This window comes from Cyprinus carpio, chromosome A19 (genome assembly GCF_018340385.1).
Source record: "Cyprinus carpio isolate SPL01 chromosome A19, ASM1834038v1, whole genome shotgun sequence".
Taxonomy (NCBI): domain Eukaryota; kingdom Metazoa; phylum Chordata; class Actinopteri; order Cypriniformes; family Cyprinidae; genus Cyprinus; species Cyprinus carpio.
Genome location: NC_056590.1, coordinates 13941989 through 13956340, shown reverse-complemented (window position 1 = coordinate 13956340; position 14352 = coordinate 13941989). Strand labels below are relative to the sequence as shown.

Below are 14352 nucleotides of genomic sequence, written 5' to 3'. Positions count from 1 at the left end.
AATGTATAATGTTTTAAACAGTCCCTTTTATTTATATATTTATATTAACATTAACCTTGATTGATAAATTATGTCTAATGATGTCTATATTGTTAATTGTTAGTTTATAATACCTAATATATTAATGTTAATGAATTGAAAGTGTTACCATAATTTTTAATTTATTCACTTAATGTAGTCCTTAAATTGACCATGTATATCTGTGGACAGATTCAACAACATTTTGACCTATGCTGGTTCGGGCAGTCAGGAAACTGACAATTGGTACCTCTGTGTTACACAGCTCATAGAAAAACTGAAAGAAATCTCAAGGCAGTGTGTTAGCTGTGCCAAAATTGTTGTGCGGTTGGACTCCCTTCGGGTTTGGCCAAATTGCATTTGAAAATTTCTCTAGCTAAGGCCAAAGGATCTTATGTCAGTAGTACATGTTTTCCACTGTTTGTTAATCCCCCAGGAGACACAGAGGGGTGAAAATGAAATCAGTGTTCCAGGTTAAAGCAAATAATCAGCCTCCCTCAATGGAAATCCAGGGCAGATTGATGTCATTTGTTTCTAAGGACTAATTGTGCCCAATCAAGCCTTGATGCCAATGAAGTGGATCAAATGATTGACAAGTTCTGCTCAGTGTTGACTTTGGACCAAAGGCAGGTCGTTAGATCATGAGTTTAAGCTCAGGGAGGAAATAACACGCTAGCGGTGTCAGCAGGCCAGGTGAGTTGCATGGACTCTGAAGTGCAGAAGAAGAATGTGATGTCAAAGGAAGAATTTTAAGGTAAGAGAACATTCATGCCAAGTTCGAGAATGTTTAATTTCCGTTTTGTGAAAGCATAAAGTGACTAAATGATTGCTTATGCAAGTGACCAAACTTGAAAATAATTTTTGTCATTTTCTCTGGAAAATAATTACAATATTTGGCCCTGGCAGCATGATGACATATGTTTTCTCAGCTTTAAGAAGCACTCAAATAACAGAGGTGAAAATAACATTAGGTAATCCTCCAGAGTGCCTGTTTTGTATTCAGGCCTCCTCAACCCAAATGGAGCTCCATTCTTTTTTTTTCTTCTTTTTTTTCTTCATTGCAAAGTCATTTACTTAACAGTTGAAATAGCTCAGTGGTAAAGTTAGATTTAGCTACACCTCTTTGATGATGAAACTCACATGAGCAAGTTTTAATATTCAGCTTTTGACTCTAAAGACAATCATTGCTTTGATGCGGTTCAAGCTTTTTTTCCTCTGTAAACTGACAATAGTTAATACCCACAGCGGGGACAAGGTGTTGAGAGAGCAGTGGCTAATGTTGAGTGATGGTGAGGCGGTGACATAGTATCCAACTTCCAGAGCCCCGTGTCGGTGTCTGCCACCTCATGGCACCACTTTAACCCCCAGAATTCCTTGCATTCCTCCAGTTGCGGGCCACAAGCTTCACTGTGGCCCATTTAAGATGACTAACTTTTTTTTGCTACCATTAAGCACCACCAGGCAATTGACCCCCTGACCCTCTAGAAGCGACCTGTTGGAGTGGCTTTCAAGTGTATACTTAAATCTTCATGGGAATGGCCTCCCTGATCCAGGATCAGGTCTCCCTGAGCAATCAACACCTAGAGGTTAGTTGGGTGAGCCTGAACCTTGTGGTCAGTCTAGCATGCTAAATAGTTTCTGTCTTTGCTCTGGCTGTGTGCATGTGCATGCATGACTGTGTGTGTCTGTGTAGGTATTGTGTAATGTGCTTGCCTTTCAAGTTCATTTTCACATGATCATTTTGGAAGTGTTTTTATTTTGCTAAGGAATGTTTCTGATTGGCCTACACATTTAACCAACAATAATGTGGCATTAAAGAAAAATGATTAAGGTGTATATTAGTGTTTTATTAGGGCTGTTTTCAGATATAAGTGTATGAAATTATCTTGATGGTTTGTCATCTTTTTCTGTGTGAAATGAGATCTTGTTACACTGAGTAAAAATGAGTAAAGGGATATGCTTCAAAAAAGCTTTTTTAAGCTTCAAAATAAATCCACATAAACGTATCATAAAAGTAGTTTATATGCATATTCTTAGTCTTCTGAAGCCATACGGTAGCTTTGTGTGGTAAATGGTCTGAAATTTCTCCACAGGGCTGCTAACCACTGACTGTATTTTTGAGTCAGTCAGATGAACCGTTTGATTCTTGAACGATTCATTGAAAAGATCTCAAAAGATTGATCCGTTAATAAATTAGAAAGCTGCTAATCGCATGGATGCGCCAAGTCAAGATAGCCGGATAAATGACTCTGTCATTGTCTTCTTCCATTATTGACAAACTATTTTCCTGTTTGGCACTGTAAAGCTGCTTTGACACAACTAGTATTGTATAAAGCGTATTATTTTCTTTAGTAACCTAGTAAAAAGTATAGCTGAAGCAACTATAAATAAATGTTTCCCAGAGTTCCCTGGGGTAGCTCAAGCTGGATTCTTAAATAAAACACTATTTTAGTCACAAAATCAGTATGTTATCTAAAACAGAGGGTGGTACTGTATGTAAAATACCCCACAAGTTCAATACTTCAAGCTTTATCCGTTTAAAACAAGATTATTTTCTTTGCTTAGATGTTTTATCCAAGATTTCTAAGTTCAAGATGTTAAAGTACTTTTTATCATATCTTTTGTACACTTCCTTACTAATGTCCTCCTGGAGGCAGTTCACGAGCTGTAATTGGAAGCATGTTTTTCATGTGTTCTTAACCTATCAAGATTGTTGCTGAGATTGTTGAAATCTGCTCTTTATATTTTTTTTATCAGTGTATTTTTGTAGATAAGATGGCCAGAGATTCCCAGCCAGTATCAGAGAAGGCTGCTACCCATTAAGTTGATAAGTAACATATGATTCATATTACTAAAGAGGCTTTATTGTATGATGGGGTTTCTATTTAGAAAAAGTGAACATGCTTTAAAAAATTTAAGGCTCTCTCTTTTGTGAAGTGCCTGAGAAAGCAGGTTTTAGAGAAGAATTAGTCTGCCGTTACAGTATGAGTGTGTCTGGGTATATGTATGTGTACATATGGATCTTTGTGTGTGTAAGTAAATCGAACTTCTTAAAACCCCTCCCCCTATTTAATTAAATGCAAAAAACACTTCCTTTTCCACCCTGTTCATGTCATAACACATTTCCTTTTCCTCATGGATTCAGACACTAGACTGTCCCAGCAGAACAAGACTTTTGGGTTTCCTCCAGAGGACTGAGGGTTTCACAATCAATGAACACTTTGCTGATTTTTATTAACCATAAAGTTCCGTTTTACTTTTGTGGCATGTAATTCATGCTAACATCTTGAAGGTTTGTATGGTGATCAAAGGATATTATAATAGTGCCCACAGATGCTAATATAGCTTTTAGGGACTCTTTTGATAGCATTTAAAAAAAAATGTCACTTTTGTGTGCAAGGGTGACATAGCTATGTTTGGAAAAGTATACTAACATACTATTATTTAGCAATATACAATATTGTTCAAAAGTGTGGGGTCGATAATATATTTTTTTATGTTTTTGAAAGAATGTCATTTATTCTTAAATTTACAGCAGCCACTATTCCAGTCTTCATTGTCACATAATCCTTTAGAAATCATTCCGATGTGTTAATTTGGTGGTCAAGATACATTTTTATTTTCAGTGTTTCAGTGTTTATTCAGTTGTGCTGGTTAATATTGTTACGAAAACCATGATACATGTTTTTCTGGTTATTTTGAATAGAAAGTTAAAAACAACATTCATTTGTATTACTTTTGTAATATTTTAAATGTCTGTAACTAAATTACTGTTGCAATTTAATGCATTATAGTTGATTATAGTAATTATAGATGAGATTCTTTAACAACAATTCATTTTTTGGATTTTTTGACATTTCTACACAAATTTAAATTACAGTGCTAAATGTTTCTTTCAAATACATATATATATATATTATATATATATATATATATATATATATATATATATATATATATATATATATATATTTTATACAGTATACTGAATCGTTTAATTAGTAAATATTCCATTCTGAACAGAACCAGTGAATCATTAGTGCTCGTATTTATTGTTGGACTCTGTGCAACTCATTAGAGTTCAGCTTTTTAGAAAGAATAAAGTGACATTTGGTTTGCAGAATATGGATCTTGACCAAGTCCAAAGGGAAAACCACTTGCTTTGACCTGTACTATAAATATTGTTAAGAGTTTAGGGAGTCCATGTCGAGTATAAATTAAGAATTGCCATTACAAAGCTGCACAACTACGCTCACCAGCCATGACATCACAGAAAGGCCTTACTGTTGGATAAAAGGACTTTGAGTTGGTTAACCTGCTGTTTTACCTGCGATTGGGCCTCGTTGTGATAAGATGAAGGACGTTTAGGGATAGACACTCTGTAGGTCATTACTGCCAAATGAAAGCCTGTGATCTTTGTATAAAACTCTTCTGCTAATGGGTAACCCTGTGTCCAGTGTCATTTCCTTTTGATGTGCAAATGCCGCAATGATCTGGGAGTCGAACTCTCTCCAAACGTTCTCGACAGGCACTTTCAATTAAGGGCGAGAGAAAGCCTCACTGTAGACTCCCCTCATCTGTTTCACATTTTCTCCACCGAACCACTGTAAAGGAACACTGCAGCCCCTGTCATATCAGCTCTGCTTCTAATGTGTAAAAGAAGTCCAGAGGTCTGATTATCATTCAGTCAAAACACATGAGCTGGGGTCAGACCTGTCTAGCGTTCACTCAGAGTCATCCACTAAGTAGCCTAATCCACATATAACTAAACCCAGTATGTGAAGCACAGCGGTAGCCTCAAACAAAGCCATATGTTCCTGAGCACTACCTATTTCAAACATCTGCACATCTCTACATTGCTTTATCCTCGTATAGATGGTGCAAAGCTGCTGGGTCGGTGGTGACCTGCAGAACCTCACTGAGAATCTTTTTTTTTTTTTTTTTGTCTTGCTTTGTGGAGATTATGAAGGTCAGCAGTTTGGTCGGCAGAAGCGCTGAGGACTTTAGCTTAAAGCTAAGTTGGATCTTCATCTAGGCCAATTTGCACACCTGATTCAAATGATGTATTTTTACACAAGCGCAATGATAACTTTGCATGTCCCACAGAAAAAAAAATAAAAAGAAAGAAAAGCTAACAATGTGGCAACAAGTAAAAACAGTTTTATTGTGAAATATTTTTACAATTTAAGATAACGGTTTTCTATGGAAGTCTGCTTCTGCTATGGGAAAAAAAAATAATTGAATAAATAAAATAAAGTACATAAATAAATAAAGGCAATTGAGAGTTTTTTTTTTTTTCATGCAATTGTGACTTAGTATCATAGTTCATATTATATATAAACTGTGAGATTAAAAGTCACAATATTTTTTTATCCCATCACAGTAATAATTTAGTATACTTTTAAATTTGCAGTTCAGATTTTTTTTTAATCAGAATCGCAAGTTTTATTTTATATATATAATTTTATAATATATAATATAGTTTTATATATAAACTCGCAATTCTGATTCTCGCAATTCTGAAAAAAGGACCAAATTGTGAGATATATAGCTAGAATTGCAAATATAGTCACAGTTAAAAAAAAAATTTACTTTGCAAAATATAAACACAGAATTTTGAGAAAGAAAAAAAATCAGAATTGTGAGATATAAACTGGAGAGTCTATCTCACAATTCTGATTTATTTTTTGTGAAATTACCTTTTTTAATTTTTTTTATCTTGTGGCAGAAACAAGCTTCCATACTTTTCAATTTTAGTATATTTAAAATGTTAATTTATTCCTGTGATAGCAAAGCTGAATTTTCAGCAGCCATTACTCCAGTCTTCAGTGTCACATGATCCTTCGGAAAATATTCTAACATGCTGATTTGGCGCTCAATAAACATTTCTGATTATTATCAATGTTAAAAACAGTTGTGCTGCTTAATATTTTTTGTGGAATCATTTGTAGGCCAACTTGTGCTATATTACATCTGCTTAAAATTAAATAATATTTTTACGCAAGACTTTGTATGTCCCATAACAAGCTAATAACAAGCGAATGTTCAGCGATCAAGTGCTACAGGATCATCTGACAGTCTACTAACTTATCTGATGAATGTGTGTTGGGTTAACCGAGCTAATCCTTCACCAGTCATTTGTGTACAGAGGCTAAGTAGACCAGATTAACCTGTAGCCTTCCATTCTTTTAATGTTGCCTGACTATCCAAACTCACCGTTCCACTTTCCTTTCGGATGTTGACTTTACAAATGTCTTTTCTCAGCTCTCCATCCTTTGAGTTGACTTGTAGGTCGCTAGCGTTTGACTCTTTGACATAAGATGGCATCTCCTCAAACACACAAGACAAAGAATCAGTGCAAACAGTCTTGACAAACACAACAGTCACAGTATCTGTGTCACTGGTTAATCTAAGCTAATCTATGACACTAGGAGCCACTATGACAGAATCAGATTTTTAGCTGTGTCACGTTGTAGTGTGTCACATCTGAACATGGCAGTGTATATGAGTATTATTTATATTTTAGTTTTTTTGTATGGAAAAGAGCCAACCTGATTTTATGAGTATTGATACTGTAGTTATTTATGCATAATTTTGTACATTTGGAATGTAGTATACAATGTACTTTTCAAAATTTTCGGGTTGGTAGGTTTTTTTTTTTTTTTTTGTGCTCACAAAGGCTGCATTTATTGGATCCAAACAAACAAACAAAAAAAAAACAAACAAACAAACAAACAAACAAATAAACATACTATTGTACAATGCTACTACAATTTAAAATTTCTGCTCATCAATGTCACATATCCCTTCAGAAATCATTCTAATATGCTGATTTGGTGCCGAAGAAACATTTCTTATTTTTATCAATGTTGAAAACAGTTCTGCTGCTTAGTAGCAAACATGTAAAAAAAAAAAAAAAAAAAAAAAAAAAAAAGGATACATTGCTGAATATCCAATGTTTATTTGAAATAGAAATTTGAAACAATGTCTTTGATGTAAAGTATTAATTTATTTTCTAAAACTTACAAATATTTGTTTACATATTGACTGCACCTAAAATGTTAAAGTATTTATGTTTTACAAATGTACGTTTTGGAAAGGTACAAATAAATCTATATTTTTATTATAATTATTTTTTTTTGAGTTACATTTTACTATTATATAGATATTTTTTCCCTGAAACGTGTTGAATGCAGCACCAGAAGGCACACAAAAAATAATTAAATGGTTATAATGATAAAATAGCTAAATAAATGGGTAACACTAATAACTTTAATTTATAAATCATAAACAAACATTATATAATGCTTAACAGATCATTAGTTAATATGTATTCACATAGCTAGAAATATGAGACAATGTTCTTGTTAATGTTTACTAATGAACTTACTAAACATTACCTAATGATTAACATGTGATTATTTAATGTAAATTGAAATGCTTACATATGTCAGTAAACTTTCAGTTCATATGACCTTTATTTGTTGGTCTTTGTTTGTCATGTAGACCTCTATTCACACATCTTAACAAATAATCTATTAATTATGTATTCATGTTTTTGCAGTAGCTACCCAATCTAAAGTGGAAACTATTTATAATTTGCAAATGTAAATAAATGTTTACTAATCATTAATACATTTATGAGCAGTGGCAAAAAGTGTCCCGAAAGACCAGCATTTACCCTAATCACACATCACAAATGATCACTAATCTTTTATTAATCATTTGTTCAAGTTTTTGCAGATATGCGCGCAGCCAAAAACTTGAAGCAGGTGATTGATCACATGGAGCACTTCACTGTCAATAAACAAAAATTGGCACATTGCCAATACTGCTCTCAAAAATGAAGAACGTTTCGACCCTAAGGTCTTCCTCAGGCCTTCGTTATTGACATGTTTTTGCAGTAGCCAATCTAAAGTGGAAACTATGCATCATTTGTAAATGTTTATAAGTGATTATTAATAATTTAATATCTTTATAGGCACTGGACTTTTAGCTACTGTAACAAGGTTTGTATAAAGGGTGGCTGGTTAAGTTTAGCTAAATGCTTGCTAAAGACACAACAGATTGTAGTTTTGTTGCAAAAAAAAAAAAAAAAAAAACTATCCCTTTACAACTGTACTTTAAATGCTGATTGATGAATGGTAGAATGTGACATGATAACATTCACTGCTTCCATCACTGCATCACAGCATTCGGTCCATCCACAGATGTCCTTTAGAGACACACCACATTCCAGTTCATTGTTGTCCAGCAGCTGCGTGGCACTGCTCATTGCCTGTGCATCTTATATCTTCATGTGTTTTACAGGCGAGAGAGGACTGACAATGTGTCAGTGAGACAGAGAACTGGTATAATAGCATCACGCACATTCCTTTCCCTTGTTCTGAAGCGTTGATTGCTTCCTCTCTCTTTACTGGATCTGTTAAACGCACACAGTGGCGAGAGACAAAAAGATGCTTGACCTTTGACCTCTGGGTAAAAGCAAGCCTAATCTTGAGTTAGCATCCTTGGTTTTTGTCATTGTCTTTTCCCAGACAGAGAATGAATGCAACTTTGGAACCAGGGTCAGAGCTGTTCAACTGTTTCTCCATTTACCAATAGATGTAAGTTTGTGTGTGTGTGTGTGTGTGTACGTGTTCCTCTTTATTCACGCAGACACACAGGCCACCCAGGGAAGGTTGTGCTGAGTGTCTGTTGACCCCGTTTTCACCTTTACTAAACACTGCAATTATCTCCCTTCAGCTCTGTACAGGGAAGGTACACAGATTACTTGGATCTTTGTATCTCGGGTTGGCATAAATGAAAGCAGGGTGCTGGGTATTTCTCTTGCGTAGACCCAGTTTTGAATTACTCTTTCCCATCCCACTTGTCAGTTAGTGTTTTTACTGTGTAACCCAAACCAGTACTGGTGTAGAAAGATGAGAACAGGGAGCTGCACAATTGTCAATAATCTACCACTCAGTCCTAGTTGCAAGCTGTTGTGCTCCTTATATATATAGCTCCTTATTATATATATTTATATATTTTTAAACAGTATACATTGTTTTCAAGGCATTTATATGCACACACACACACACACACACACACACAATATTATATAATATTACAATTTTAAATTACTCTTTTCTATTTTAATATATTTTAAAATGTAATTTATTCATGTGATGCTAAATTGAATTTTCAGCATCATTACTCCAGTCTTCAGTGTCACATGATCCTTCAGAAATCATTCTAATATACTGATTTGCTGCTCAAGAAACATTTATTATTATTATCAGTGTTAAAAATCATAACATTTTTCAGGATTTTTTAATGAATATAAATTGTTTGAAATTATTTGAAATCAGAATCTTTTGTAACATTATAACAGTTGATTTTAATCAATTTTATGTGTCCTTGCTGAATAAAAGTAATATATATATATATATATATATATATATATATATATATATATATATATATATATATATATATATATATATATATTTACATCTTGCTGATCCCAACTCTTCTTATTATGCATCTAATAGTAATTCAGTTCAGTTCTTGTGCAAGCAATAACAAAAAGGCAATATTCAAGAAGAAATATTTAACAAATATATTGAATTTTGTGGTATTTTATTAAAGGAATACTGTGGTTCATACTTTTTATAAAATATTTACAAAACCTTTCATGATGTTAATCTCTCAATGGAAGACGTTTACACAGTAACATCATTTGTACAATGAGGTAGATACAACAACTAAAATAGCTTATTATATGTGTGAAATATTATTACTGAATAAACAATGGCACTTAAAGAGAAAATAACTTAGTGTAACTGAACATAAATTAAAATTTGTACCTGTACAATTAAAAAAATCATTTACATATCAGTCCATAAAATACAGCTATAAAGCAGGAATGTGTTGTAGGAATGAAGTTGTGTTGTACACACAACCAGTTTGAAGTATAAAAATACCCAGTGAAATGGAACTAAGAGTGATGTAACAATGTTTTTGTGCTTGATTCCAGTCCAAAATCCTATTTCCAGATGTGATTTACAGTATAGCATTTCAGCTAAGGCTTCCGCTAGTGTTCTGAAGACAGATCAGGAAGTCACAATCACCTGCAGCCGCAGGACTCCACCACCATGTCCTCATACTGCTTGTATACAACGTTATTTCCTGCGTCGATGTACAGGATGCTGATGGGACTGAGACTGGACGGGACGCAACAGCTGGGCGGCATGTTGCTGGGGTTCATGGAGTTCATGAGAGTTTGTATGATGGCATGATTGGTTGGCTCCAGGTGAGATCGGAGAGGGAAGTCACACATGCCCTCACAGTGATAGGCCTCATAGTCTAAGGGAGCGATGATCCAGTCGTCCCAACCCAACTCCCTGAAATTCACATGCAAGGGTTTTTTGCTGCACCTAGATTTGGACTTTTTGCCGTGCCTCTTGCCATGGCGGTTGGGTAAAGTGGTCCGTCTTCTCCGTCGGGACTTTGAGTGAGATCCTTTCTCCTTCCCAAAACTATCCAGACCCCACAGTTTAATCTTCTCCCTCTTTTCGTAGAAAAGGCTTTGTCTCTTTTTTGACCTTGTGAAAACAACCAATATGGCTTTCTTTAGTTGCGGGCGGCCATGTCTGTGAAATCCAAGATATTGCAAGTCGGTTTCCCTCTCAGGATTATCGAGCATCGCCTTGAGCTCTAAACAGAAGCGCGTCCCGTGGGAGTGCCCTTGACGTTCCTTAAAAATCTCCCATACGTCAAAAACCTCCCATTTTGGTTTATGTGCATCCTCCAGGTCCAGGGTTTTGGAATCAAGGACGGCGTGTGACTGGCAGGAGAGCAGCTGTATCTCCACTGGACCCGTCTCAGATGCTCGGAAGCTTCCGGAGATCTTTGTGTATATCCTCAGCTCAGCACCCAAGAGCTCCACATTCTCAGAAAGAGTCGATACATCGAATAAGTATTTCTGTCTCCACAGTGGGGAGTTCAAAAGGTCATCTGGAACAAAGAGCACAAATGGCTGTACAGTATTTACAAAGTCAGTTTAGAGAAGCATATAAAACATGAATGCAGAAGAAGAGAGAGAGAGAAGAAGACTAAGAGATCTTGTTGAAATTTCTTTCTTTCCTTCCTTCATTCTTGATTGATTGCTTTATTTGTTTTTATTTTAGATTAAAAATAATTAAAAGTTATACAATTAAAAAAGAACATTAATTCTAGACTGTTTCTTTCAATGTCTCATACTGATTTTTTTTTTACTCTTTCTTTCTGGACTTGCTTTAAAAAAATGAATGTAAAAAGAAAGTTTGGATCATCTGTCAAAAGTTGTTTTGATACTTAGAGGATTCTTGTTTATAATTTAATATTATTTAATTAGGATTGTTTCCAGTTCTTTTAGCGTTATGACACTTCGCCCATTCATTCCTAAAATATTTTTCGTCGTACATTGTCTAGTAAGAAACAGTAGGCTATTTTTCCATCTCAAACGCACCTGTGCTGTAATTCTGCCTCTCGTTGAAAAGGGAAACAAACTCGGAGTAAATAAAGAATTTGAAAACCTTCTTTAAATAATTAAGAAATAACTAACCTTGACCCTCGTCCACGAAACTCGTTATGGTGTTTGCTGCTTTTGACGAACGGAACAAACTCGCGTTCAGTCCCAGTTTCTCAGCCGAGGAAAAGGTCTTGTAAATGGAGATCATGTAATCATGAGGTTCAACTGCATCCTTGATCGCCCGCTGTGACTGTACATCTCCTGATAACGGTGATTCTGACAGAAAACTTTTGCCGTATTTGGCTCTCCTGTGGCCATCAGCAATCTTGGTCACTTTCATGCCTTTGGATGCGGTTGGAAACAGAGGATTTATTGAGTGAACACAAAGAAAATGCAAAAGTAACGTAAAGGTCAAAAATACCCCAGACGCTCCATAAGCACACATCTTGTAAATGCACAAGAAAAAAAGAAGGACCTGCTTGGGAAAAACACGGACACATCACATGTGTGTGTGTGGAGGAGCGCAGACTGAGAGCAGCTCCTCTGAAGAACAGCCTCCTTAAGTACCGTCATGACATTATTAGCTCAACTCAATCCAAACAACACTTTAAAGACATTTATGCCGGTCTGCCACTTAACCAGCTTTCACATGATGCTTCTATCCTGCATGTCTGCACAATTTTTAATATGCGCGATTTTTAACTGTAAAACATTTATAAGTATTCATGTTTTATATTGTAATTTTTTATTATAAGGTTTTAATATTAGAACCAAGGTACCACATAACATTCTGATCACTGATGTAACTGCTATGTAGAATACGAAACAATCGTAAAAAAAATAAAATAAAAAAAGGTACTACGGAATAAAAAATTTCAAGTTTGTAATATCCTTCTTTTAAGCTCATTGTGAATGATAGTTCTCTCTCTTTCTCTCTCTCTCTCTCTCTCTCTCTCTCTCTCTCTCTCTCTCTCTCTCTCTCTCTCTCTCTCTCTCTCTCTCTTTCTCTCTCTCTCTCTGAGTTCTGCAGGTGTAAGTGAGAGGATTGAGGGTTGTGGACTTTATCTCCCTCTAGTGGTCCTCATGTGCAGCCTGTGTGAGCGATATTCACGTATGAATCAAGAATTTAGTCACGGGTTTCAGGTTTGCATTAACAAAGCACGCGATTTTACAACCAATCTCCAACTGTCTCATCCTCCAGCTGTCGAATAATACATTTAAAATGTTTCAATGTTAAACAGGAGACGTGCTCTGTGAGTAAAACAAAGGAATATTAAAAAAAATCAGCTAACACCTAATCGGTTTTTGTGTCCACCCGCGCTGTTTTTCAGTTGTTTTTCTGTGAACATGCAATGGATGTCTTTGACCATTCCGTTGCTTTTTGCCGTTTTCAGGGATAAAATATTTTTTTACGTGTCTAGAGACACCTTTGTTAAAGAGACACCTCAGCTGAAGTCCTGCAGGCCCCCCCTGATGACAACAATGATTTGAAAATATGCAAAATCGTTAAAATTACGGAAAGAACACAAGAGGTAGCCTACATAAAGCCCGTCCCTGCGAAACTCCACAGTAAAACACAAACAGTAAGCGACAGGTGGGTCAAGCTGCAGCCGCACGCGCATTCTGATGGACTCAGTGCGCGCGCTTCGAAGCAAAGACTCCTGAAGTTACTGTATGCCTTCTGAAAAAAATAATTTACACGTGCCATATGTGGTCACACTTGTCATTTGTACGTCCTTAAATAAAATAAATGAAAAATGTTAACAATTAGGCTATACATTTATTTTAAAACAAACGTTTTACAATGTTGAACAGACCATGCTATTCAGGCTAGACTATCTAATGAATATACATTAATTTATATACCCTGAATATATAAATAAATGCTATTAACAGATTATCAGAGATTGCTAAATGAGAAAATTATAGAAATTTTGAAAAAAATCTTCAAAGTTCACATATAGCCTCATTTATTTAGACTCATTTATTTAGAAGAGCTCACTCTTTGTATACTACCTGCCCACAGGGTGGCAAGAGGAGACTCTATTTATTTTCTTTCACCTATTTGTGTGTCAGGCGATCATGCATTGCTTTCATTCAAGCTAGAGAGATTATTTAAACTTCACAGACAACAATGCTTTTGTAACACGCTGATCTCTGTGCTGTAATTTCAACATTACTTGGATATTCATATGGTGACTAAACTTGAATATCAGACTATTTGATGGCCCTAATAGACCTAATTAATTTAAATGACCTAAAAACAAGATGGAATGAAAAAGATTTGGACATTTGACCTGGACATAGTTCTTGTAATATTCAGTGATTAACAAAATGCAAAATGTGCACATCAATCTCATTACTACAAATTTGATCATTAATATGATCAAAATGAGCAATATTCCAGAGACTAGATTACCAATTTAGTCTATATAATTGAACAGCAGCATGCTGTTCTAGTAGCCTACTTATATCCAAGAGTGATCCATTCATCTTTGTTGTACCGTAATGTACACTTTCTTTTGCATATAGGCCAAATTTGAATAGTGAAGCATGCAACAATTTTTATGCTGTAATAAGAAATAAAGAACTTTGTATGAAAATTTCACAAATTAAATAATTGGAATAAAATGTAAATGAGATAAATACATTATTTTCTTGTTTGCAGTTAGTGCTGACGCTTTCAAAGTGTCTTGAGTTATCAGTATTCCTGTCACTTTAGTTAACAGAGACTGACAGCACCAAATACCAGCAAAAAGTTGTTGAAAATTATGCACTGTCATTGTTTATGCAACTTCACTCATATCCAGCATGAATATTTTTGAATAAGTATCTGTATT

General features: G+C 35.1%; 1 protein-coding gene across 1 annotated transcript; it reads right to left on the bottom strand.

Annotated features, from left to right (window-relative positions):
* Positions 1–9683: 9683 nt before the first annotated feature.
* LOC109060882 (growth/differentiation factor 6-B-like) lies at positions 9684–12246 on the bottom strand. Its single transcript, XM_042777199.1, has 2 exons — positions 11606–12246; positions 9684–11016 (listed from the first exon to the last, which is right to left on the bottom strand). Exons 1-2 carry the CDS (start codon positions 11955–11957, stop codon positions 10127–10129), a joined length of 1242 nt encoding a protein of 413 aa, XP_042633133.1. The 5' UTR covers positions 11958–12246; the 3' UTR covers positions 9684–10126.
* Positions 12247–14352: the final 2106 nt, after the last annotated feature.

Bases quoted from the DNA above. Each gene is read 5' to 3' on its own strand.
- LOC109060882 (XM_042777199.1), bottom strand. From the start codon at position 11,957: ATGTGTGCTTATGGAGCGTCTGGGGTATTTTTGACCTTTACGTTACTT. The intron at 11,017-11,605 runs GTTAGTTATTTC...TCTTTGTTCCAG, and splicing joins TTTCGTGGACGAGGGTCAAG to ATGACCTTTTGAACTCCCCA.